The 26,888-nt window shown below is 39.1% G+C and overlaps 1 protein-coding gene across 4 annotated transcripts in view; it reads left to right on the top strand.

The window, feature by feature from the left end:
* The first annotated feature begins 270 nt into the window (after positions 1–270).
* Positions 271–26,888, top strand: part of BTAF1 (B-TFIID TATA-box binding protein associated factor 1) — a 41,724-nt gene continuing 15,106 nt past the window's right edge. The window contains exons 1-20 of one of the 4 annotated variants that reach the window (XM_065746713.1): positions 271–922; positions 7,202–7,325; positions 8,382–8,496; positions 10,639–10,785; positions 12,742–12,905; positions 13,201–13,337; positions 13,970–14,081; positions 15,055–15,123; positions 17,695–17,784; positions 18,975–19,070; positions 19,304–19,480; positions 19,966–20,106; positions 20,240–20,364; positions 21,657–21,777; positions 21,853–21,957; positions 22,183–22,332; positions 23,073–23,215; positions 23,382–23,556; positions 24,031–24,234; positions 26,068–26,494. In XM_065746713.1, the coding sequence (XP_065602785.1) occupies positions 909–922; positions 7,202–7,325; positions 8,382–8,496; positions 10,639–10,785; positions 12,742–12,905; positions 13,201–13,337; positions 13,970–14,081; positions 15,055–15,123; positions 17,695–17,784; positions 18,975–19,070; positions 19,304–19,480; positions 19,966–20,106; positions 20,240–20,364; positions 21,657–21,777; positions 21,853–21,957; positions 22,183–22,332; positions 23,073–23,215; positions 23,382–23,556; positions 24,031–24,234; positions 26,068–26,494 (2,836 nt within the window). In that variant the 5' untranslated portion in view covers positions 271–908. Of the gene's footprint in view, positions 923–7,201; positions 7,326–8,381; positions 8,497–10,638; positions 10,786–12,741; positions 12,910–13,200; positions 13,338–13,969; positions 14,082–15,054; positions 15,124–17,694; positions 17,785–18,974; positions 19,071–19,303; positions 19,481–19,965; positions 20,107–20,239; positions 20,365–21,656; positions 21,778–21,852; positions 21,958–22,182; positions 22,333–23,072; positions 23,216–23,381; positions 23,557–24,030; positions 24,235–26,067; positions 26,495–26,888 lie in introns of those variants that run through there. The other 3 variants (XM_065746710.1, XM_065746711.1, XM_065746712.1) reach the window with 3 other exon arrangements.

The following is a 26,888-nucleotide window of genomic DNA, read 5'->3' as shown; positions in this document are numbered from 1 at the left end:
CGCCGTGACTGCCGGTTAGAGCCGCCGTGATCGCAGCGAATGGCCGGGATAGGCCCGGCCGGGTCCCGTCACGGCCGCCCGCTCCCAGCGCCGTCTGAACGTCCGCCGCAGAGCGCTGAGGCGGCCGCGGGGTAGCGGTACCGGTCCGGCCGCACATGCGCGGCGCTGGGCGCGCTGCACGGCGGGAGTTGCAGTCCCGGCGGGTGTCGTCGTAGCGCCGCTTCGCCGGGGTGAAGGCCGAGGGACGGCGCACCTCAGCGATGGGGGCCGCAGCGTCAGCTCCCCGGGCTCCCGCCGTTCTGTTCCGTCGCGCTGGCGGAGACGCGCCGGCGCTGGGCGGGGGAACGCTCGTGCTTCACTTCGTCGCGCCTCTTCTCGCTGCTCGGGGACGGGGACTGGAGCGCTGTCCCCCGCACTCCTCCCTCCTCCCATGCGCGGATGGCACTGCCCGCCGGATCCGGCGCCCCGCTCCCCGCCGGCTCCGCGGGCTCCACGGCCGGCCCCGCTCAGCCCGGCTGCTGCGTGCGCCCGCCCTCCCCGCTCTTGGAAGCGCTCTCTCCATTGGCTGCGGCCGGGTGCTCTTGCCAATCAGGAAGCGGCTATCATGGAGGAAGGGAATAAATACAAGATGGCTGCTCGTATAAAACCAGGCATTGGGCTTCGCCCCGGCGATGGGGGAATTGAGGCTTTAACCCGCGCTCCGAGGGCTGCGCGCCTCTTTCGCCAGCGCTGCCGCCGCCTTCCCGGGCGGAGCGAGCCCCCGCCCGCTACCGACCACAGCCGCGCTCAGCCGCTGCCCGCGGATCCCCGGCGGGGCCGAGGCCGGGCGCGGCGCACCAGAGGCCCGCGGTTAGGCCCCGCGCCTTTCCCCCTGCCGCGGCACCGCCGTCCCGCCGCTCCAGGCGGCCATGGCCGTCTCCAGGTCGGTAGGAGCCGGGAAGGGCGGGAGGAGGAGGCCTGGGCGCCCGGGCGCTCCGTGTGGCCCGGCCGCGGGGGGGGGAAGGGGGCGTTAAGGAGGGCCGCCCGCTGTCCATGCTTCTCTCGGTGCCTGCGGAGGCCTTGTGGGGCCGCGCCATTGTGCTCGGGGCGGGCGGTCGCCATGGTGCTCTTGGGCCGGGGGAGTCTGTCTTCCCCCTTCCTCCCCCCCCCCCCCCCCGTCCTTCAGCCTCGGGGCTCTGCCCTATTTTCCCTTCGTCCCGCCGTGCTGCCGTTGGCCGGGCCTCCGCGGGGGTAGAACCGAGCGAGAGCAGAGAGAGCGCGGCCGAGTCTCGAAACCTGGGGATAAAGCGTTCTGCCTTCCGAGCCCCTGCTGTAAAGTAAACGAAAGGGGCTTCGTGGGGAAAAGTGATTAGTGTGTTCTGGCTGAGCCTCAAGATGCGGAGCAGTATCTGCTTACACACATGTGCGCTGGGGTGTGCCAGCGCTAGAAGTTGCTCCCTGATACAGAGGCATGTCTTAATAGAGCTGTTCTGTTAAAACTGCTGAGCCCAAATTCCTGCCATCTTTTTTTTTTTTTCCCTATATGTGTGAAATGGACACGTTAAGCTTCCAAAGAGAACAGTTAAAAGGAAACATAAATCCACGTTAACCTTGTGATAGATTACAGTGAAGTCACATGCTGATAATATCTCTGTGCTTCCGAGGAACTGTAACAAATGTAAATTCTGTTTCTGAAGCTGTACACGAAAAAGTTTACAGTTCTGTGCAGCAGAGTAAAGGTGTGTGTGCTTAAAACTCCAATGCATTACAAATCAAACTTTTTGGTAGCATTATGCCTTTTAAGGTTTCAATAGCAGGTGTGTTCGTTGGAGCTTAGAAGTTTCTTCAAGGTATCCCCCTATCTTATTCTACTCACGTCTTCATCAGGCTTTTATGTATTGGGGAACTTTTTGTAACGCTTTAAGGACCTGGGAGTAGAAAAAGATTGCGGTAACAATGCTACGATGTAATCCAGCACTGTAAGCAGTCATGTAAAATGCACTAATGTTACGATTTAATCAGATAAGGGACACTCAGTTTAAGTGACTGTGCTGAGGTGTGTACGATACGGGGTCTGTCTGGAATGCCGAGATGGAACTGGAAAGTTTGTATGCTGAGGCTGTGTCTGTTGCAAAGATTAGTACCAAGCCCACTAACAGTGCCTCTGTATTTCTGTAAAACTATGCTACTTGAGTGAAAAGCAGTAGTGAGCTATGCAAAGATTTAGGTAACGCCTGTTTGATCAGTGACTGATATGAAAACAAACTTCTGGTTTGAGTTCTTAAAGAGGGCTCGTTCTTAAACCTCGCTGGGAAGTACTAAAAAAGTTGATGCGTTAATGTCACATGCTGTGTTGCTTCAGTGTATTGTCTTAAGATCAAAATGTGACACCAGTGAACATGAGGTGTTGAGCTTTAATAAAAGTGCTGTGATATTTGTGAGTTGGTGTAGATTGTTTCAATTCCGCATAGAAATCACATGAAAGAATTACTCGTGTTGGAATGCTGTAGCACCTTAATGATTCCTGAGGAACTTCTAAGTTTCTGTACTGTTCAGCTGTGATACTGTGTGCCTTCTACCTCAGACTTAAGATGCAGCAAAACTTGCCCATTAGGTGGCAGCTTTTGACAAATGCTCCTGATGGTACAGCCTCAGTTGCTTTTGTAAATCCAACAATTCTTATATTCACCTTTTGTTGCAGAATTGGATTTCTAAAATTCTTCCTTTTCAGACGGTGTTCAAAACAGCTCTTTGTAGTATACTTCATAACCACGTTTCTGTAGAGGATGTGGTTCCAGGTTCTCTCCCTTTATTCATGGAGATCAGATGTTCTCCTCCAGATAGTTACCTTTCCGTATTCCATTGTTGAATGACTTTAATTATACAGCTGCAGGGAGTGAAGGAGAAGGTAATCTTCCTTTAAAAACTGTAGACTTCACTAGATGTATACCAGACATGAACTTTAACATGAAAACTTCAGTAGGGTAAATTCTGTATTGAGACCTCATTTAGAGGGGAAAAAAAAATGGAGAGGAGGGAGGAGTGTTTTAATGTCCTTTAAACAAATTATCAAGTGTTTTTTCTTGCAGTCGGGTTCAGTTTCTGCAGTTTAGTGAATTGGAAGCCTTTCTTAAAACCTTAGTCCGGGTGATCTACGCAAATCTGGGGAATGCTTTGAAATACCTCAACACTGCAAATCTTCGGCCTTGTTCTGCTGTTGATAAGGTCATCTTATAAGCAGAAAATACCATTTACTTGTGATCCATTGACAAAACAGTTGCTGACTTTTTCATCTGCTTTCTCTGTATACACGTGCTTGTTTAGTCAGTCTGCTGTTACATGAACTGAAGTTCTGTTTCTGTGTAACAGTTCTGAGATTCACTAGAAAATACACCTAAAGCAGAACAGTTATGAAACAGGTTTTTTTATATATGCTCATCTCTTCGGTAGTTTTATGCTGAAAAGATGAATGAACCCCATCCTCCCCAAAAGTACATTTGAGCGGGTGATGTTCTTTCCACACACAAGCCAATCTGTGCAGACGTTCTCTCCCTTTTCCTGGCTTGAAGTATATATGAATTAGTGTAATATGTTCATTACTATTAAAAATCTTGACAGTGGAACTGAGAAGGAAAAAAAAGGAAGTGTAAGGTTTTGCTTCAGCTCAGTTCCTGCAGAGTTGAGATGAATAAACCCAGTGCCTTGTGAATAAGCTTTTGAGATACTTCAGATGAAAAATGAATATTGCCAATTTGTGAGGAAGAACAGCAACAATCCTGGATTACTCAGTGGTTGAGCTTCAGTAGATGATGAAATGCTGATAGTACCTTTCAATATCAGTATACAACTTTCCAGTTTCTTTAATTTGTTCAAAGGCAGCTCATGTATCATTTCAACACCAAGGCTACTCGTACTTTTGAGGGCTATTGTGGTGTGGAGGGAAAAAAGGTCTTTAAATGTGTGAAGCTGGCAAAGATGTATTAAGGGTAAACAATTTTAAATAAAAAGATATACTCTTAAGTTTACCCTAAAGTACCTTCTTAAAACCAGTACTCTCAGAATAATTTCAAGACACTTTCTAAGCAAGTAAGGGTGTGCTTAGCAACTTGCTGTGGCAAGCTGTTCTGTGCTTGGCCTTGCAGTGCTAGTTTTTGGAGTTTTCAGGGCCTTGGTTTGCTTGGATTTCTGTGTAGTTGGAAATACACAGACTTGAAATGTAGTTTTCAATTCAAAAGAAAACGAAAAGTCAGAAGGCTGTGGTGTAGTAAAGCCACTGGAAAATAAATGGACCTCAAATATGGGTATCAGCTTTTGAACTGTAGGGTAGTGTCTTCCTAATAACAAATGAGGCTGCTGTGATTGGTATCATTACTTATCTAAAATTTGAAGATTAATAGCACATAACTAGGGGACTGAAATATTGCAAGGTAACAAGGTCGTCCAGGACTTCTGCTGTGGGTCCTGTGTGCCTTTTAGAAGTGTTCTTTCCAGCTTTGAACAGATTCTCCTAGAGAAAAAACTTCATTTTCTGGTCACTTGGAAGTCATTACTTTGTGCGTGAAAACCAAGCACTAAGCTGAACAAGAAGTGTGCTTTAATTAATTGCTACTTAAAGAAAAATGAATAGTTGTATTTCGTTTAGAATTTCTGCAGCTTGCATCATGCCATCTCCCACCCCAATGAGCACAATAGGCAGATGCACAAACCGGTGCAATTACCGGGGTTACAGCTGAAAGGGAAACCTGCGAACCTCCGGTCCTGCAGTGGGGACTAACAGCTCAGTGTGGATCTGCTGCTGTTTGTGGGAGAGAGCGTCTGTGCCATCATGGGGAGAGCAGAGTTGCCGTGTGCACTACTGCCCAAATGAGACAGAGCTGTAAAATTTCTCAGACACCTAACAGATTGACATGAAAGTGGAAGCCAAGGATTGAGTTCTGATAATAATTCTAACCCTTTCCAGCAGTTAAAACGAATTCTCACCAAGCTGTTCTCTGTGTCACTTAGTGATACACATCTTATGTTGTTCTGAATATCTTTACTGCTTTCCAATTTCCTGTGTTATTTTCTTGGTATTTTTGTAATATAAATGGTCATATATACTGACTTTGGATGTAGACACGTATGTAATGGCTAACAAATAAAACTTATAGCCTAATGCTGGTTCATATGTTATATCAAATATATATTCTGTAAGAAACCTTTAACTTCAGCATTTGATTGGCCTCTGTATGCAGTACGTAATACTGTGACCAGTGTACTGATGCAGATGACACTTCATTTCTTGTTGTGGTTATTGTTTGTAGTGTCTGATGCAGTGATGGACTCAAAAGGCAGAAGACTTGTTATATTTAGTGATACAGAGTCAGTAATAAAGTTTCTCTGTAGTTCTATTCACAAAACCCTCCTTCAGTTAATTGAACTGAGCCTGCACGTGTAATCATTCTGTGTGCCAGTATTGATAAAGGGGAAATTCATCTCTAATCCCAGCCAACCTGCTATTCTGGTGAATAGTATTGCAAATGAGATTGTTAACTGTTATGAGTTCTTGCCCATGGTTTCCTGCTACAAACTGTTACCTTTAGGATTGATCAGTCAACTGTTGGAGTGTGGTAGCTGCCAGCAAGTGGAAGAGTCCAGTCCAGTGTGGGATGGCTATTCCCAGTTGATTGCAGCCCTACTGGTTATTCTTGAGTATGTCTCTTGGGTGGCTCTATCCTGTGGAAGTAGGATTTCAACTTTTATCAAATCTACTGTGTTCTAATGAAAAGTTCTTGCTTTTAATTACTTGGAGTATTTCTGTGGGGAGGATTCACTTGCCTTATCTTGATGTCTACTGTCAGTGTATTCTTGCCATTTCAGAGTGGGTCCCCCTACATCTTCCCTGCTAACCCTGTGTGACCCATTTAGAGGTGTCCCAGATGCTACTAGGTGTCGGTTCCTAAGCACTAGGGCTGATTTCTCCATGTCAGTAACATTTTTGACGAGTTCTGTGTCAGTGTAAAAGCTGACGCTGTATTTCTTAGAAGAAAAAGATATTTTAATGTGATAATGTTAATAATGACTTTGAATTTCTGTTCCAAGTTCTTTCTTGCTGATACATTTAATCAGTGATAAGAAAAATTTCAGATTTCTCAGTGGAGAGGAAAAGGATGTCTACCTCCTTTCTAAAGAGCTCATGCCGCATGAGTTTGGAGAGGTTCACATATCATTGCTGTCCTGTTGATGAGATGTAGCTGTCTGCTTGCAACTTCCATATGCCTTACTACATTTTAAAATCACAGGTTACAAACCTAGTCTGCTGCAGTTAAAAAGGTGATACAGCCATAAAAGCTGTGGGGTTTAGGAGTGAATGTCTGGTTTTATAGCTAAAACAAATTAAGCTTGAGCTTTTCTGAGGGTAGGCAGTCAGTCATTTCCTCCTCTTCTGAGACGTGAAGAGTTCTTTGCTGAGGAAGTGGTCTAAGTTTGCACGTTCTGCTTGAATGTCGAGATGAAAAAAGATACTCTGATAGTTGAACAAGTGGGTGGGACTAAATGGCAGAGTTCTTGAGCACGGAATGCTGAAGACCAAGAAGGTGAATATAAGCATGAGAGCACAAGCAAGCTGTGGCTCCTCTGCAAGGTAGCATGTTTGGCAGTGAATAATACAGATCATTGTAAATCAGGTTGGGTTATTACTGTCAAGCATATTAAAGGAAAAGTACCAGAAAATACTGAAGTTCCCAAGGATGTGTTATTTCTGACTCGTGTGCTACAAGTGAGAAGTAAAAATGTCAGGTATTCTGGAAAATCAGAGTATGACTGTAGATTGTGAGGCTTCAAAATAAATAATTCACAGTGTGAATAATTGAGCCCTTCACTTTCTCTGCCTGAATTTGTTGAAGATATCTTACAATCTAACAATACTTGGCTTTCAAAATTAAAAATGTTCTGTCCCAGAAAAAAAGCACCTATTTCAACTTCTTGAACGTTGCAGATTTTTTAGAACTAAAGTTTCTAAAAGCTTCTCCATCTATTATTTTTATTTTTTGCATATGAGATTACCTACGCTTTTGGAACAACAACAGTTACTATTAGGAATAAGTACATTTGTCTGTCAGTTGGCTGGCAAACATTTCTTCTATTTGTGTTAGATAAACTGGAAAATCTGGGGGAATATAAATAGAAATGGCCAACTGAACTATGAATAGTGTAACGTTTTCGTTTCTTGTCAATCGTTCAGGCTTGATCGTCTCTTTATTTTACTGGACACCGGTACAACACCAGTAACAAGAAAAGCAGCTGCACAGCAACTCGGGGAAGTAGTGAAACTGCATCCTCATGAACTGAACAATCTCTTATCTAAAGTAAGGATCTTGGCCTTTTTTTTTTTTTTTTTTGGTACTGCTATCAGGACTAAACTAGTGATAATAGAAGGAGTTTTCTGGAATGTGGTTTCTGTGGATAGAAGCAGCTGAAAGTATAGAACCTTGGTAGAGCTCTGTGAAAAAAGGAAGAAAATAATCTGGAGACTGGGTCTTTAAAAGCATGCTGTTTGGTAGCCTCTGAGAGTGTTACTCAAGTCAGGTTTCACTTTGTATATAACGTTGGTATTCAGTGTTTGCTGAAATTTCATATTTTCTTCGGTAGGTAATCCGAATCTCAAGTACCTTTTAAATATTTTGCTCCCACTTTTAAAGATTGTTTCTCTTGTGCTACAGGATTGAAAGTGTAGGAAGCTGTGTGTCTTTAAAAAGGCTGGAAAATGGAAAGAGGTTTCCATTAATTTGAGACTGTAGTCTGGCCAAGTCCAGTAAAAACACCAAAAATAGTTTTGTATCTGACAGCTGGAGGTGGCTGAGTGGTCTCGGTTCTGCTTTTATTGAACAGGTGCTCTCACCACAATTTATGATACCAACAGTCAGGGAATCACGAATATCAAACCACCTTCAGTGAAAGAAATAGTTTTTCCAGATTTGAGGCATGAAGGGAAATGAGTTTAGTGGAGCATACGTTGCTGCTAGTGATCCATCTTGGCCACTTTCTTGGGTAAAATTTGAAGTCTATTGTTCCTATTGGAATGCTTCCTTTTAGAAAGAAAAGTTTCAATCCTTGTTTGGTACCTGGAGATACACTAAATAAAGCATTGTATAAAGCAAAACTAACTTTGGCTGATCCAACTAAACACAACTTGCAAGTTCTTCGGGGCTGCCTATGCCTATACCTCCGGGGGTTCTGCCCAGCAGTGTGAGTGATACACAGAAGGCTGCTTATGGTTTGTCGTTTTTTTTTTTTACCCTTTGTTTTAATTGTTTTAAATCTTGTCTTTATCCATAGCAGTGTTATCCAGAGCATAATGACTGGTAGATGCTCTAAAAGTATATTTTTTAAACAAAACTTAATTTGTTAATTTCTCTTCAAAGGTGTTAGTGTATTTAAGAAGTACAAACTGGGATACCCGTATTGCAGCTGGCCAGGCTGTTGAAGCAATAGTGAAAAATGTACCTGAGTGGAATCCAACTCCAAGATCAAAGCAAGGTGATTCTTAAATGAATTATGCGGAGTAGTACATTGTTTATCCGATGCAAACTGACTGTTATATAAAAATTCTCAAGGCAGCTGTGCCATTCTGTTAAAAATGAGCTTGCTTTTTTATTTTGTTTGGCTCTTTTCTCTTTCTATTTTATTTTAATTTTATGTTTGGCTCTTATATTTTCTCTCTGGCTCGAGATGTTCATATTCAGTTACAACACTGTTCATGACCTTTGCTTCTTGTAAGATTCACATGCTTATGCTCTGTACACTCAAAACGCTTTACCCTATGTAATTAAGAGGAATAACAACTGATGAAACAGCAAAACTTTTAACCAGACAATTCTGTCATATTTTGCAGTTTCTGAAAGCACCTTTCTGAGAGGTGACGTGGCAGCTTGCTACCGTCTGTTTGTGCTCACTTTGCATCTGGAGTTGTTGTGTTAGGGAGGCTGCTTCTGTTGTAACAAAACTCTTATCTGCTCTGAGGTGCTTTCATATTAGCTGCATTCAGTGCTTCCTTGTTCCATTACTACAGAATCTGCTAAGCAGTTTCTGCACCTGCCTTATTCACTGCCTTTGCTATTTTTATGAACATTTGCTATATTTGCACCCCTTCAACAGTTTTTTCCTCTTCAGCTTGAAAAGTTGCCACCTCTTCAGTTTCTCCTCAAAAGACAACTGCTCTATCTTTTGGACAGTTTTATTTGTAATTTTCAGTTCTTTTTCTTACCTGTGTCCTCCTTGAGATACACATACCTGCCTGTAATGTACTTACAGCTCTTAAGAGTACTGGTATTTCTGTGTGGTGGCAAAATGATGCACTTTGTCCTTCGTGATGAAGCCCAGTACCCAGTTGGCTATTCTGTTGCTGCCTAATAAGCTGGTAACTACAGAAATCTAACTGAAGTGCCTCCATAATCTTCATTCACTGTTAACTGCTAGTTCTCACATCAACGTTGTGCTGCCACAGCTTAAATTCTCAGTGTTGCACTTTATTTGCCATCATGTTGTTCTTAAGAGTCCTTCTTGGATTTCATAGTACCACTGTGGCATTTGGTTACCCAGAACTGCTTAGTGTCACGTTCATGATGGGAGAATAGTGCATAGTGAAATCTATTTCCCGTTGTTGAAGATGTACAGAATTGATTCCAACATTCACAGCTTTAATGTCTTTAACCAGGTGTAAAAGGAAGGCTTTCTCCAATTCTGTAGGAACTTAGTTCCTTCAACTTTCAGTACGAAATCTTGCCAAAGGGTTTTGAATTCTTTTAATAGATCTCCTCTATCTGCATTTTGGAGCTCTTTAAGGATGTTGGTAATCACGTTAATGAGAGGGTTTTTTCAGGAGCTATGCTGACTCTTTCCCAGTATATTTGTATATACTTAGTAGCTTTATTTATAGACTCTGCCATGTATATGCATAATGAAACGTTATCCTTCTTCAGGTCTGAAGAAATGTAGGTATTACTTACTCATTTTGTACCATGTTCAATATGCAATTAGATTCATTCTACTGTAAATGAACAAACTTTCATAAGTAAGCGTGAGACAAATTGACAAAATAAGAGCTGTATTTCTTGTAGGCAGTAGTGGTATTTGTATGTGAGCACACCAGCCTGTGCAGGAATGGATGTTAAGCTATGCATGACTAGAAGCGACAAAACACACGAGTACTGAAGTCTTGAGGCAAGGGAATACTTTGGAAGTGAATTCATGACCAGGAAATGATAAGACACCTTGTGAGGATCAACCATCTAATCATTGTTGACCCAAACAGTATCTGCAGCTCATCTGCTCTCCTGCTCCCTTATCAGGGATGCCTGGCTGTTGGTTCTGTGAAGCAGAGTTGGCATAATGCACGTTTGAACTATGCATGAGCGATGTGCAGCTCAAACTGAAAGTGGCCTTTTGTGTCTGTAGAAGACCCTGTGTGTCAGTGTCCAAAGTTTTAAAAAGCTGAACTTACTGAGGGAGAAAGAAAGATTTGTTTTTATGAAATGGAGTCTTTATGTTTTGTGAATGAAAATTGATAATTCTTCTGGGGAGTGAAACTATTTCTTCCTCTCTGACCATAATTTTATTTCTGCCAAAATTTTGAGCACGATTTTCATCACATTTTTCTTAATATTTTCAATGTTTGTTTAGAACCGGGATCAGAAAGTCCCATGGAGGATTCACCTTCATCAGATCGGTTGCGTTTTGACAGATTTGATATATGTCGCTTGTTAAAACATGGTGCATCTCTCCTTGGATCTGCTGGTGCAGAATTTGAAGTCCAGGATGATAAATCAGGTATATCTCTTATATTCTACTTGCAGGCTAGAAAACTTTGGTCTGAAAAGGTTTGTTGGAGCAGTGTTTTAAGTCTCGACATCCATGGTTTCTCAGAATGCTAGGGAAATACATGGAAGAAAATCTGTTCTAACATAACTGGTTTGTACCCTCCTTCTTGACTCTGTCTTGAATTGGAGGGGTTTTATAGAGTGTGTGTTTTGTGTTTTCTCTTACTAGAATTAGTGTACATGTAGGGGGAGAGGAGAGTGGATTGCTAGAATTTCTGTAGTGGTTTTTTGGTTTTGTTTTTAGGGTTTGTTTGGGGTTTTTTTTTGTTGTTGTTTTTTTTTTGTTGGTTTTTTTTTTTGAGCTTCAGAAGATATGATCACTTGTTCCTCATTAAAACAGTGCCCTCAGTATAGCTTGTAGGATGTGACTAATTGGAAAAGCATTAAGGTTTGAAATGTGGGAGAGACTGCACAAAAAACTGTCAAGGTCAGAAGGTCAAATATTAGAAGTATTCAGTGCATACTTGAGAACTGTTAAATACCACAGCATGATCCAGGTCTTTCTGTGATTTGTACTGTTGTGGCAGTATAAGTATATGTAACTCAATGATCTCTTGAGGTCCCTTCCAACACCTATGATTCTATGAATTGTCAGACAGCTTTCTTCATCTTTCTAGCTGAGCATTGGTTTACATCTGTAAAGTGGCATAAAAGTATTTTAAAGATGTGTGATATGTTGCCCAGCAAGGTTGTGAATGCCTTCTTCTCTGGAAGCGTTCAGGGCCAGGCTGCAAGGGGCTTTGAGCAACCTGGTCTTGAGGGAGGTGTCCCTGCCTGGAACGGGGGGTTGGAACTATATGATCTTAAAAAGCCCTTCCAGCCCAAACCATTCTATGATTCTATTATATATATATATATTTTTTTTTTATTGTGCTTTTCTGCTTCCTGTCCGGGTTCCAGTTTCTGTACCACCTGAAATGGTGCATAGATAGGAATGCATGCTGGCTGCAGAGCTGTCAGTCACTTTTCCCCTGTGCATGCTGCGATCTGAGCAGTGTACCTATCTGTTAAGAAATCAAACAGATGAAATAGGACACTTTGCTTTTTAAAGATGTGTTATTTATCTCACTGCCTTATAGTGACGAGACTGAAAAGAAAAAAGAAAAAGAATATAAAACATCTTAAAAAACGACTTAAATTCTTAAATTGCTTTAGTTGCTGCTTTTTTAACTGATAGGAAAAATTATAATGGTTCCTTTCTCTTCTGTGTTTTGTAGCAGCTTTCCTTTTCCAGGAGATAGTCAGCATTAATGGATATAAAGCAGACTTACTTGTCAAGTTTCTACAGACTTCTAGATGTTAAGTAATTCGACTGTTTAAGATTCAGTGTTCTTGAGGTAGTTTCAGTTAAGTTTCTAAGTGAGTCTTGCTTGACAAGTGAAGCTTAAGGATTAGGCATTTAAGAGACTCCAGCAGCCTCGGACCATTGTGCTTACACTTCAGGCTCCATTGCTTTCAGGAGAAAACAAGAAAAATTTACAGAAACAAACAAAATAAAGCAGAAAAGCAAAAGAACCTTAGGCAACTGATTCCACAGAGATGTGTGTGCTGATGAACATAGTGCAGGGTCTCAAATCAGTTGCTAGATTTATTTTCTTTCTACATGATATTTCCTAAAAAACTTTCTTTCTTTTCTCTCTCTCTTTTTTTTTTTTTTGCAAAAGCTGTTTTCTTTTTGTTAACTTCTGTAAATGTAATTTAATGAACTTAAGAGCTATTTTCTATTTAAAAATCACTTGAAGTAGTTCTATAGCTTCAACACCAGAAAGCTCCTAAGAATCAATATGATTGGGTTTAAAATATTTGATTTATATATTACCTAAAAACAATTCAGATTAGTTCTATGACTTCTGTTTTTACTGGTTGGAAATCTGGCACATCTGCCTTTCTGAAAATCTTTTTAAAGGTGAAATTGATCCTAAAGAGCGGATAGCACGACAGAGGAAACTGTTACAGAAGAAGCTTGGCTTAGATATGGGTGCTGCAATTGGGATGAATACGGAAGATCTGTTTAATGATGAAGATCTGGACTATTCTCCTTCTTCAGTTTCACTAGTAAACAAACAACCTGTAGGTAAAACCGCGGGCTGTTGCACTGCAAAGAATAATGCAATGGGTTTGCTTTATTTCTGCTTCTGCAGTTATATTTTTTTATATTTTAAACACGATCAACTTCTAATATGGTACGCGTTAGCTTCTTGAACCCTTAAGCCCCATATTTCCATATTAGTGTTATTTTGATGTCATACTGCTGCTCTGAGTTTCGGTTAATGGGGACTTGGGGAAGTTGAGAACAATGTGGGTTTGGGAATTTTTCAGGACCTTTGTTGTAAGAAGAGCTGACAATGAATGGATTCTCTTTCAGACTCTTCAGGCTGCTGAGTTAATTGACTCAGAATTTAGAGCTGGTATGAGCAGCAGACAAAAGAACAAAGCCAAAAGAATGGCTAAGCTGTTTGCAAAGCAAAGATCTAGAGATGCAGTGGAAGCTAACGAGAAGAGGTATAACAGTGAACTATTTTGCTCTTTATTCGGTTAGGCTTGAATTGTAATTTGATTGATCTGACAAAAACTTCCTACAGTCTTTGCCTCTTAAGCTTTTACATGCTAATTTTACTGATGGAAACAAGGTGCTGCTGTACTTATTCCTGGTAGACTTTATTAAAAAGCAGGATTTAGAGAAATCTTGAAATAATGGGATGCTGCAGTTAAAAATGTCTGGTTTGTCCCTGTTATTAAACACATCTTGAGAATAGTGCAGGAAAATTCAGTAATTAAGACAAAAATAGTAGTTATGACTTTCCCATGCATGGTACATTCCTTGCCACCGGAGTTTAGTGAATGTTATGGTACCTTCTGTATTTATAAAGAGCAGTAAACAGAATTGTTTTTCTTTGGGTTATTGAAGAATTTCTGTATTTATTGGGTAAGGCTGGTAAAGATTGTCAGTTGGTCATCTTGGCTCAATTTTGTTAACTGCAACTTTATATGTATTTTGCATGTTTCAGAAAGTGTTATACTTCTTTGTTCAGATTCTTTCCACACTTAACTGTATCTGAGACTTCAGTTCTGGAAGTAATTGTATTTCCTAAAGCATACTTTCAGTCTATAAACTTGCATTTGTTCCTTCTCAGCAATGATAGCACTGATGGGGAACCAGAAGAAAAGAGAAGGAAAGTTGCAAATGTTGTCATCAACCAGCCTGCCGCAGACTCAAAATCATTGGTAGAGAATGCTTCAGAAGAGGTATGATGCACTGTTCTGCTGATGATGAAAATGATCAATTGTTTCGCAGAGTAACATAACATAAAACTTCTTTATGTTTACAATTACAAAGTCATTTTAGGATTCTGAGTGAGAGGAAAGAATATCACTGACAACTTCCCTTAGTATGTAGTGAAGCAAATGGGGTTCAAGCTGTAGGTAGCATTGAGGGGAAAACACATGTAATCCACCTGTAGTAGTTTACGACCCAGATAAACCTGAATATGTGGATTACAGGTGTTGGACTGGGTATTAAGCTAGTTAATGCTAAATTAAAGGTTAAATGCTAAACATTTAGATTTAGAACATTAGATAAAAGATTATGCTAAGCTATACATAATTTGATCTGAACATTCATGTATGCTTTATTTAATCTTTGCCTTACTTTAATTAGGCATGATGCAGAATTAGATTCTATATTTAGTAGCCAAGTTTTTCTAAGACCTTGCTCTTAGAAATGAAAAGCTGAATAATTGTAAGAAATGCTATACCAGAATACAAATATTACAAAGAACTGTATTTTGCAGTGACTTTATCCAAATTAAACTCAAAATAAGTTTCTCCTAACATAGCTTGGTAGTTGAATTCTTACTTGCAATACAGTGATTGGAAAATGCATTTATGAAAGCTTAATGACAGCTGCACGTTGAGGTGCTGCTGGTTGCTAGCCTTTCAACTGCTTTGTCTTTATAATCGTGTGAACTTCCTAATGTTAGCATTGTAATTTTTTTTCCACAGCCATTTCATCATCTTTATAAGTAATTTTGGACTAATAGATATTGCTTCTTCTCAATTTCAGTAATGCAGAATGTGTTTTGAAAAGTTAGTACTTATTGCTTGATTAATTGATCCAGTGACTTTATCTAATTTCAAACTGGGATTTCTCTATTTTGCTTTTCAATGACAGTTCATAAATTTAAAGAATCACTCACTTAACTGTTTATTATGAATTTAGGCAAATGAATGGCCTCTGGAGAGTTTTTGTGAAGAAGTGTGCAATGATCTCTTTAACCCTTCCTGGGAGGTAAGGCATGCAGTACCTGTGGTGTAGCTATAAGCTAGATAAGAAGTGGGTTTAAACAGAAATTCTGTGTTTAGGACTTGAGCGTTTTGATTGGTAGCAAAAATTACATGAATCATAAATTTACATAGTTGAGACCAGTCTGGTTTTACAGAATTTAAGTGTTTTTTAAGACTGACTTAGAGGGGAAATGAAATGAGACTTTTGGAGGTATAGAAAACGGAGCAAAGTGACGTTAAGTAATTACAACAGGCTTATCAAGAATTTGAGGAATACTTTGCAAGCATTACTGACAACAGTAGCATGTTTGTCTAATGCTCATCTAGAAGAGGGGAAAAATCACTGTGAGGGTGAATAGGCTATAAATCATTGGCCTCTTCATTTATAAAAAGGAATTTTACTTTTTAAGAATTACATTAAATTCCAACTACAAAACCATGTATTTGGCTGCCTAGACTGCCCACATCCAAAATTCAGAGTTGTCTCATGCATTTATTCAATCCCTATACTGTTTTCCAGAAACTTTAATATTAATTCCAGGCAACAATGTGAAGTAACTGACAAAGGATATTCTTCCTTGAGCAGAAGATGGGAAGAACTACTGTGAACTAACCTCAATTCTGTAAAAAGGAAGTTACCCTTTTGAAAGATTAAATGTTAGCACCAACTGTAATGTACTTAGGTGTTATCTGTATCACAGGTTCACCAATAGCAAGTTGGCTCTGCCCATGCTGACCTCAATCCTGGAAAAACAGAGAGAGATCATCCACAGCCAGCATGAGTATTTTAGGCCCTGAAAAAAGGTTAATTACATCCATGTGGCACATCACTGCATCTAAACTGATAAGCCTCATCCTATTTCAGGGCAGACTGCTTGCAGTGGAAGCCAAAGTTCACTTGTTTTCTGGAATGCAGTACTCTCAGAGCTTTCTTAGTACATTTGATATGGGGTGTGTAGATCTGAAACAAGGAAAGTAGATCAGTACAGGTTCATTTTTATGATGTGTCCTCGACGGAAGAACAGGTTAAGCTCAAAATACCTGTTTTTAAGTGACTCTCTGGCTTATTCTTGCCAGTCCATAGGCAGTCCGGATGACTTGTTCAGACTGTTTGCCTAGCTTATAGGCAGCTAAAATCTGTTGTGTTGAATCCTACTACTGGTATTTCCTTGATACGTTCTTTATTTTCAGAAATTTACAGTGTTCTTTTGGCTTGTAAAAACTAGTATAAACAAGTATATACACAAGTGATCAGTGTATAATGAACACTTAAGATTTTAAGACTGTTTTCTGGCTGTTTTTTACTGGCTTACAGATTTCACCAGCAGCCACTGAGCCGTATGTATTTCTGTTTATATTTCATGTAAAATTCTTAGATAACTTTGAGAACCTACCAGCCACTTGGCTCTAGTTGTTACTGTCATGAAATATGTATGCTTGTTGATAGTACATTAGGTGCCCTTTATAAAAATAACAAAGCAGATTCTACTCTAACCTATGTAAAGGCCTCTCAATGAAAACCAGGCTCAAATTTCTGCTTTTGTAACTTTGTGCAGCTACTGTGCTGGCTTTTCTTGATTATCCAGTTGTATCTAGTTAGGGATCAAAAGTATGAGAAACAAGTACTGCCACAGCACACCTTTCTGCTGGTATTCTGTAATCTCCAAAACATTTCCTCTTCCTACATGCATTCAACTCTTTATTTGGTGAGCGCATATATATGGCTGTAATTTGCTTTCCTATATCATTTGTTCACTTTTCATATTTGGCCAAGCAAGGTAGCTTTATAAACTAAGCTGAATAGTAGTTGTCAGAAATTTGTTTTGTGGATCCCAAAATATCCATGGAGGATCTAATTTCAGTTTATGAGAAATATGAAGTCTGCTAAGAGCATTGCTTTCCTTTAGCTTATAAACTTAGTAAAAATGGTCAGTCTTTGAGCAGCTCCTTGTTCATAGGTACATTAGGTTGGAAAGGACCTACAAGATCATCTAGTGCAACCATCCTCCTATCACCATCTCTACCCACTAAACTACTAAATCAAATCCCTTAGCAGGGATTTGTGCCACTCAATTCCCCCAAAGCCAGAAACTGCAGTGATGTAGAAGCTAACTGACAGTGTTTTATATAGCTACTGAGACTTGTATGAGGTGACTATATTTATAATTGTTGTTATTTCTCTGAAAACTAGTGTTTATATAAAACATTGCAAAGTGAAACTAAATGGCAACAGCCAACAGTCTCGTTGGTCGCATTTGTGCAAATATTGTAACAGAATTTTCTTCGTTAGTAAACAGAAACAATTCTTATTTGCTTCTGTCCATAAACTGACAGATATTTAATAAATACTACCCTGATCTAAGCCAACAAATCCAATTTTATTAGATAAAATACTATCCTATTCTACAAGTCTATGAAGTACCACTGACTCTATGGGATTGCTTATATATCTATTAGGGAAAAAAAAAGTTTGAATTACCTGGCTTTACCAGTTGCACTGTTTGTTTTTTTTTCTTTTTTTTTTTAATCTTCTGTTCCTAAATCTTCTAAAACTGACTTTTTATTTCACTTCTAGGTTCGACATGGTGCAGGTACAGGACTGAGAGAGATACTCAAAGCTCACGGTAAAAGTGGTGGTAAAATGGGAGACAGCTCATTAGAAGAGGTGAGTTTCAAGTTAGGTGAATTTAATATCTAGCTTTCTTAGATTTGGTAAACTGACTTCTCAAAATACTTAAGCTTGGCAGAAGATTGGTGATTTTGAGGGAATTCAAACGAACGGATCTTTCTACTCAGAACAGTCTGGATCAAATCACTACCTCAACCGATTAAATGTTATGCAAAAAGTATTTACATACTTCCTGTGTATTTAAAAGGAAAACTTTTTAATTTCTTGACAGTAATTATTTGTTTATTATTAATAGTGAATCTATTCACATTGATAGTGCAGTAGAAGCAGCACGGAGAGGTGGTTTAGTGGTTTAGACAGTGCTAAGAAAAACAAAATACATATATCACATGTAGATCAATCTACTTCAGTATACTTTATGTACAGAGAAAGCAGAAGCTGCTGTCTCTCCTTGCTTCCATGTTGTATTTGTTCCTTGGAGATTGCAGGGTAACAAGAACATATTCTGCAGCGATAAGATAATCTCATCAGGTCCTTACTTATGGGAAGAGCCTGTGCACTTCAAAAGCTGCTGTGCATTCCACCTGCAGGTTATAATTTACTGACATAATATATTAAGCCTACAGTACGATGAAAGATTCATTTATTAAGTGGTAATTTTTAAGAGACATGGTAATGTAGTAGACAAAAGTGAGAAAGATGATGTCTGAGTAGTGAGTAGTTCCTTTTATGGGGTTTCTGCTCTGGGATTCAGAGTTGCGAAGCTATTGGGCCTCTAACAAGATGCCAGAGCCTCAAAACAAACTTGATGTAATTACCTAAATCTGGAGGAGACTTGACAGAGAAGTGCACTGCATCTCACAGTTCATGTTTATTTCTTAATGCTCTTCAAACACATACTAATTTGCCTAGAACATTACTATAGATTATCTGAGTGACCTTTACCTTTGCATGCTGCATAGGAATAAAGTCATCTCTCTGTTTTACATGATGCTTTGCAGCCTTTTGATGAAAGTACTGTGTACCATTGTGATATTTGTGATAAGCCAAGTCAGAGGCAAATCAGTGCTGACTATTCTTCCTTGATTAATTGTGCAACATACTGCATTCAGTCAGTTTAAACATGCATAGTCATACCTTTTTAAATATAAAATTAGCAAACACAAGCATGTCAGAAATCTTTTATGAATAAATGCACACCAGGTGTTGATTTTTTCTTTTTACAGATGATTCAGCAGCATCAGGAGTGGCTGGAAGACTTGGTTATTAGACTTCTTTGTGTGTTTGCGTTAGACAGATTTGGAGACTTTGTTTCAGATGAAGTAAGTTGTCTGAGTGAAGGGGTAGATCTTCTGTGGGAGATGGTACTGCAGCAGATAAGCTACACTTTGTATAGTACTACTGCATGTGCTTGCTCTAACTGCTCATAGATGCGTATTACAAACTAGCAGATATACATATTTCAACCTTGTACAACAGTTTTGCTCATCTGATTCTATTCATTAATTTATTTCTAAGTCAAATTTCATAATGAAATGCCTCTTCCATCACCTAGGTGGTAGCACCAGTACGTGAAACTTGTGCTCAGACTCTGGGAGTGGTACTGAAGCATATGAATGAGACTGGAGTCCATAAAACTGTGGATGTTCTCTTGAAGCTGCTTACACAGGAGCAATGGGAAGTGAGACATGGTGGACTCCTAGGAATAAAATATGCTTTGGCAGTGCGTCAGGTAATAACTCTCATGACAATTGTAGAGAGCTTTGGAGCAGAAAGCTCTGCTCCAAGATGAGAATGCAGTGGAACAGCGAGTACTTATGACAAAACCAAACTTGCTTCACTGCATCTTACATGGTTAAGATGTACGACTGTAGCCTTATTATCCAGGCTGCAGAAATCAGCAGGTGTTTGTCAGTGTAGTTGTATGATTGTAACCTCGCTAACAGTTACTTGCACAAAACAAATTGTAGAGGCTGTGCCTTTTTAGCTTTGATCCTTTCATGTCTGAGGTTTACAGAGCTGTGCTACAAGAGGTTTAGTTCATGTTACTATTCTGCAAACACGGGGTTCCTGTTCGTTCAAAAACTGAGCTAAATTAAAGTTCAAATGAATGGTACCTTCTGATATTTAGATTACGTTATTGAACTTGTAGCTTCTTGTTATTTAACAAGCATTTTTTAGTTGTTTGGTGTGATGTGCTTTTGCTCCTTTTGGCAGGACATGATCAATACATTATTGCCTAAAGTGTTGCCTGCAGTAGTTGAAGGTCTCCAAGATCTGGATGATGATGTCCGAGCTGTTGCTGCAGCATCTTTAGTACCAGTAGTGGAAAGCCTGGTCCACCTTCAGTCTCAGAAGGTAACTGAGCTGTTTTCTGTCAATTCTGATTGAAAGCTTCGCTGAGCAAATAAAATGATACATAACAGTTAGCAGCTGAATCTTTTTCTTCTCTTTTTGTCTATTAATAAACTTTTCTGCTTGTTTGTCCTAGGTACCTTTTATTCTTAATACCTTATGGGATGCACTCCTCGAGTTGGATGACTTGACGGCTTCCACAAACAGTATCATGATCCTTCTTTCTTCTCTTCTGACTTATCCTCAGGTCCGCAAATGCAGGTAACCTTTTAATTCATATTGATTCAGTATTCAATATAAATATCAAGTTATTTTCAGAGTGGAATAATAAAAATTGCTCTCAGATCACGTGCCAAGGAGATTTAAGTTTAAATAATAGTTTAAATCGGTATCTTCATTTTACTCTTGCTTTTCCTCAAAGGGAAGGTTAGCATTTCATTACTAATGGACACCAAAATAATTAAAAAATAGTAGATGTTGCTTATATGTGTCTTTTGCTTTTCTGTTTTAAACTCCACTGCTTGTGAAGCATATTAGCCACACTTGTTTGTGGAAAGGATTACCAAATTTCTTATCTGTTCTTTGTTGATAATTTCCAAACAAGTGAGCAAACTATTTGCATTAAAACACCTGCACATTATAACATTACTATTGCATATAAAACTTGACTATTGAAACAGCTGAAAAGAAAGCTGTTAACATGAAAACACGCATCAATAGTGCAACCAGTCACTCTGTGACTGATGAAGGTAGATAAAGCAGTGGGTAAACTTGATTTCTGTTCCAGAATGAAAAGAGGAGAAAAAAATTGCCATATAAAGTTATTGGAACATTCACTGAAGAAAGCAGTTGAGTGATGTTAAATGTCATGTATGACTGTGAACAACATTTGCCGGTTTTGCAAAGACAAGTTCCTTCCTTCATTACTAACTCTTCACATTGAGAAGCCTTTTTTTTTTTTTTTTTTCAGAATAGCAGTTTGTAATTGGTAAAAGCAGTAACTGTTAGCTTTTTAGAACAGGAAAACAAATCCTTTTTTAAATTTGAAGATAGTGTTGAGCTTCCATCTGTTCAGGATTTTCGAAGCAAAGGAATTGCATGTTAGCATGTTTTTCCATTGTACACAGGGTAAACTCACAGCTGCTACACTTCACACACCTTGCCTTTCACATCCTAAGTGATAGTTACTGCCAAAGCTGGTTTTAGCACAAATACAAAACAAGGAACAAAGTTCTGTCACCATACCCCATCTGTAATTCATTATGTAGCATCAGTTGATGTACAAGTTTGTGTATAATAAAAAAAAAAAGCTTGGATCTTAACTGGTGCTTCACAGTATAAGAAAAAAACAACAGTATTTTCATGAAAAATAGTGATGCTGGCTCAAATTATTTAAACTTTAAGTTGTAGTAATGTGATCTTTCACTTAAAATCACCCAATATATGTAATAATGCTTCTCCCTTAAAAAACAAAAAAAAACGAACCTCTTTCTTCTGGATAAAATGAAATTAATCTATCTGTGTTTTCTCACTGCCTCTCCATCGTGTACTAGTATTCAGCAGTCGCTCACAGTGTTGGTCCCACGTGTGTGGCCGTTCTTGCATCATACTATATCTTCTGTACGAAAAGCAGCACTGGAAACATTATTCACACTGCTCTCTACACAAGACCAGGTAAGAATTAGAGTTACTAGCATTCTGTTAAGATGTAGAATGAAATCTTCTCAATCATGATAATTCTTGTTTCAGAGCTCTTCAACATGGCTGACTCCAATTCTACAAGACATGCTGAGACATATATTTCAGTTCTGTATTCTAGAAAGCAACCAAGAAATTCTGGATCTTATTCATAAGGTATTTGTGAGTTAGATGTATACTGTTGGTGTATTCATCTCTTCATGTCCTCTGTGCTTTGGTGCCAGTAAAGAATAATTTGTGTTGCATATTTTGTAGTCTGCCTTGTCATGCTTTAATAAAGGCTAAAAGGAAACAGGATTGTTTCTGTGTTTTCATCAGCACATGTGATTTTATGTAAAAATACATAGAAATTGGTCATGATTTACCCTTTATTTTCTCCAGGTATGGCTGGAACTGTTAAACAAAGCATCTGTACAGTATGTGGTTGCAGCTGCTTGTCCATGGATGGGAGCTTGGCTCTGCTTAATGATGCAGCCATCTCATTTGCCAATTGATTTAAACATGTTGCTAGAAGTAAAAACCAGATCAAAAGTAAGTGAAATATGACTTTGGTAAGTGTTTTGGGGAAACTAGGAAAGTAATTAGCTGGTATAGTAATAGACGCGTTCTGAAAGTGTTAGAGGGGAGTGGTTCATAGCACTGGAAAGTTGGAAAGGACCTACAAGATCATCTAGTCCAACCATCCTCCTATCGCTATCCCTACCCAACTACTGAATCAAATCCCTTAGCAAAAGTGTGGTGTTGTTTCACAATGGTAAATATTACTTATCTTGTAGACCTCGTTTCTGTAGAAGAAAAATAGTTCTTCTCAAGTTATCCACTGGAATTCAGAGTACTGTCATGCAGTATGCTCAGTGTGCATCTTGTATTTCACAAGTATTTGAGGTTTTATATACTTAGTGATTTCCTCAAAATCTGTCTGCAGCCTAGCATCAGTTCTGAAAGCATTAGTTTATTTTTGAAGAAGATTCTGAAAGAGTCTTCAGTTTTCCTTTGTGTTCACAGAAAACGAAGTTTTTCAACTATGTGTTGAGGATTAATGTTAATATTCAAATGAAGGAACCATATCTTTCATTTAATTGATCCACAGAACATTACTGGAGAGGTGACTTAGAATGGTTAACTGCTTTCAGGAGTCCTATCCAAGAAACATTTCGAGTTAGTCCAATTGTTTCAGGGAATGATGGTTACTGGAAATGTTACAGAACGTGAGTGGATCTTTTGTATTACAAACACATTTATTTTAAACCTCTCCCAACTTCATTCCATAGGAAAAGGCAGGTGCTAAACTGCGTCAAGGTCAAACCCAGAACAAGGAGGTGATTCAGGAATATATTGCTGGGGCAGACAGCATTGCAGAAGATCCAGCAACCAGGGATTACGTTGTCATGCGAGCTCGGATGATGGCAGCAAAGTCAGTTAAATGGAAGACCGAAAAAATGTTTACAAGCAACTTGTCTTTTTTGTTACAGTATTTCTGCTAAAATCTAATTATGTAACTGCTTTGTCATCATCAGTTTGAATTATTAATTGACAGGTGATCATAACATTGAAGCAAACATTCTTTCTCCTTTTGCCAGGTTGTTGGGAGCACTTTGTTGCTGTATTTGTGACCCAGGTGTAAATACTGTTACTCAAGAAATAAAGCCAGCTGAATCACTAGCTCAGCTACTGCTCTTCCACTTGAATTCTAAATCTGCCTTGCAGAGGATTAGTGTTGCGTTAGTGATCTGTGAGTGGGCAGCCTTGCAAAAGGTAGGATGTTTCTGCAGCAAAAATAAATTTGACTTACTAACTTAGTCCATAGCTCATCACCTGCTATTTCAGCTTGAATTTCAGTAGATAAGCTAAAATACCAAAATCTTGATAGCTAGACAGTGGAGGAATAAATTAGGCTACTCAAGTAGCTAAATGCCAACTGTCAGAACTGTGAATCTGTAAATACGTTCATATTTCTTCTTCAAGTTAATCTATTCAAGATACATGTTATCTGTGTCAACTTTCCTTTTAACATAAATGTCTTCCCTGTGCTCCACTGTCATTCCAGTTCTTAATGGCAGACTGAACGTTTTGTTCATAATCTTTAATATTTCAAGTTGAAAATGTTGATGGGCTCTCTGGTACCTTAATTTCTGTGTTTTGATTCTGTTGTTTATTGCTCAAAACTGAACAGCAGAAATCTTTATGGCTCAAAAATACAAGTTCTCTGTCTTGTCTTTTCTTTTACAGGAGTGTAGAACTGTGGCAATTTGTGTGCAACCTTGTTTACTTGGGGTGCTTTCTGAACACCTCTATTACGATGAAATCGCTGTTCCTTTTACACGAATGCAGAATGAATGTAAACAGCTTATTTCATTGTTAGCTGATGCGCACATTGACATTGGAAATAGAATAAACTGCAGTGTATTTACAATAGATCAAGCCAATGATCTGGTAAGTAGAAGCATGCCCGCCCTTCATTCATATCTGGTTTTTTGTCTTTTAATACATATTCAGCACAGTTATTTATACAGACAGCAACTCCTAGAAATCATGTGATGGCTTTATAATTCATTTGATCTGAGCTGTGTGACAGATACTTACTACACACACATACCACCTCCCTCCACGATGTTCACTGACTATCTAAAAAAATGAAGTAGAATGCATTGTAGATTCTTAGTGGAGAAGAAATTGTTGGTGTTCCGATTCCTGGTGGTACTACAGAAATCTACACAGAAGGAAAAAAGAATGCAGGTGCAAATGCTTCAAGCCACTGTCAAAAGACTAGCAAATAAATGTGCAAGTTCATGTGAAGAGCTTTCTAAAAAATATTCTGTGTAAATGATGGGATTTTTTCTCTGTGTGAGTCCCCTGAATTAAAGGTGACTGGGAGAGCTGTGTAGGTTTGAAGGGGTGAATGAATAGGAATGGATATGATACAGCTTTATGGGAAGAGATGGGGATGAAAATACTGGACAGCTTTGTGTATGCAGCTGGATGCTGAGGAGAAGAACAAGAGATGGTATTGAGTTTGTATCACTATGGCCGTGATTAGACTGTAGAAAGATGCTGGATGTTCAAAGTCTCAGATGGTAATATTTTAGTAGTAGCTTAACTTGGAAATCTCAACGTAAACTTAGGGTTATAGAAGATTGCATATGTGAGCTGAAGGCAGTCCTACTGCTGCCATCTGAATTGAATAGATTCCCTATGTAAAGCTAGACAGAATCATAAGAACTTTCCTTAAGTAAAGGAGTTTTCATGTACCTCAGCTGTTCACTCTTCAGTCTAGTAATACAGCTGTTTGACTGCTGCATGCTTATGCAGAAGATACCTATTTTGAATTTAAAAAATTCATAAGGTGCACACCAAAACTATTTGCTTTCTTTTGTGGTTGTCTTCACCTCTGAAATGTGTGTGTCATACTTTAAATAATTTTTTTTTGTAGAATGGGTCTCCATGTAAAAATGTTGTGCTTCTAGCAGTACATTTTTTCTTCATCCCTTGTTCATTCCCTTAATCAAGGTCATGTGGAGTAGTACTTGATATATCAATATTGCTTCATAGTTGAAAGACTGAAACATTTAAAAGTAGAAGGCAATTAAAAATAAAATGTACAAAAAAAAAAAAGCACAAAACACCCTCACTCTCTCAAAAGTTACCACTTTTCACCTACATTTTTCACCTAATTCAGAGTCAAGTGTCCTGTCTGTAGAATAAGCTTAGTGTTCCCACAATTCCTTCTTGCTTGCAGTCCGTTTCCTGTGACAGAATGAAGCAACAATGGTCACCTGTCTGGGGGGAAAATGGGGAGTACAGCAAGTGCTGCCAACTACTCTGTTGTTGACCTTAAGTTTTACATCAGCCTGTACTGCTTCGAAAGAAAACCATAGAACTTCCTCATGCACAGAACTGTGCACATCCTTTCTGGCCTATTGTATTCAAAATGTATTCTCCTTCACTTATCTATCTTCTGCTTACTTACTGGTAGACTTAAAATCTGGATATATTTGATGAATAGAGGATACCTTTTGGGAAGTACCTAAATTCTTCTAGATTTGGGAATACAGAATTGAAATGTTCTTAACATGCCTAATTTTCCCCTTAACCTGGAATTCAAGATTCCAGACACTGTTTTTGGAGCACTTCTCATGGTTTTCTGGTAAAAATGGAGATAAAGATAACCATCAGAAGTGGCTCATGTTCTGCTGTGAAAACTGCTATTCCGAGGTTGTCCCATTTTACAGTAAATGAAATAGACTTGTAACTTTTTCTCTTCATCAGGTTACTTCTGTTTTCAATGATGTGACATCATCTTTTACTTTGAATCCGAAAATTCTACAACAGTTGGATAGTAAACGACAGCAAGTCCAAATGACTGTTACAGAAACAAATCAAGAGTGGCAAGTGCTGCATCTGCGAGTCCATACTTTTGCTGCATGTGCAGTTGTGAATTTGCAGCAACTGCCAGAAAAATTAAATCCTGTTATAAAACCTTTAATGGAAGCTATCAGAAAAGAGGAGAATACACTAGTACAAAACTACGTGGCTTCATGCATAGCAAAATTACTTCAGCAGTGTATGACAAGGTCTCCTTGTCCTAACTCCAAGATAATAAAAAATCTCTGCAATTCCCTCTGTGTGGATCCACATCTCACCCCACTAGCAGCGTGTCCTGCACAGCCTCAGAGTGGCAATGAAAATTCAAAAGGTACGCTATATAAAACTGCTAGGATTCTTCAAGTATCTGTGCTTATCTCTGAACTGCTAAAAATGAGTATTTGAGTGAGCCTTCCTTTCAGTATACTAAAATGCCAGCAACTGAATATTTATTAGTAATGACTTCATTCAGGTATCCTGCAGTTCCACACAGCATATAGACTAATAGTGTTTAATTTTCACGAACTTTCTGTAATATACCTTAGTTCCTGTTTTCAGTTTACTTACTCTTGTTCACCAGTCACTATCAATTTCTAATGCGTGTCATTTACGTGTGCTATTAAACATTTCATTGAAATGGAGTCAATTTGAAACCAGAAAGTAGCTTGTCAGAAAGAATGGGAAAAGATCTGACTTAGTAGTAAGTCTGTAGAACATAACAAGAT

Source organism: Cyrtonyx montezumae, unplaced genomic scaffold, assembly GCF_038088225.1.
Source record: "Cyrtonyx montezumae isolate F1298 unplaced genomic scaffold, pur_monq_1.0 scaffold_4, whole genome shotgun sequence".
NCBI lineage: Eukaryota > Metazoa > Chordata > Aves > Galliformes > Odontophoridae > Cyrtonyx > Cyrtonyx montezumae.
The sequence above is the reverse complement of the archived record's forward strand: the minus strand, read 5'-3'. Positions and strand labels throughout refer to the sequence as shown.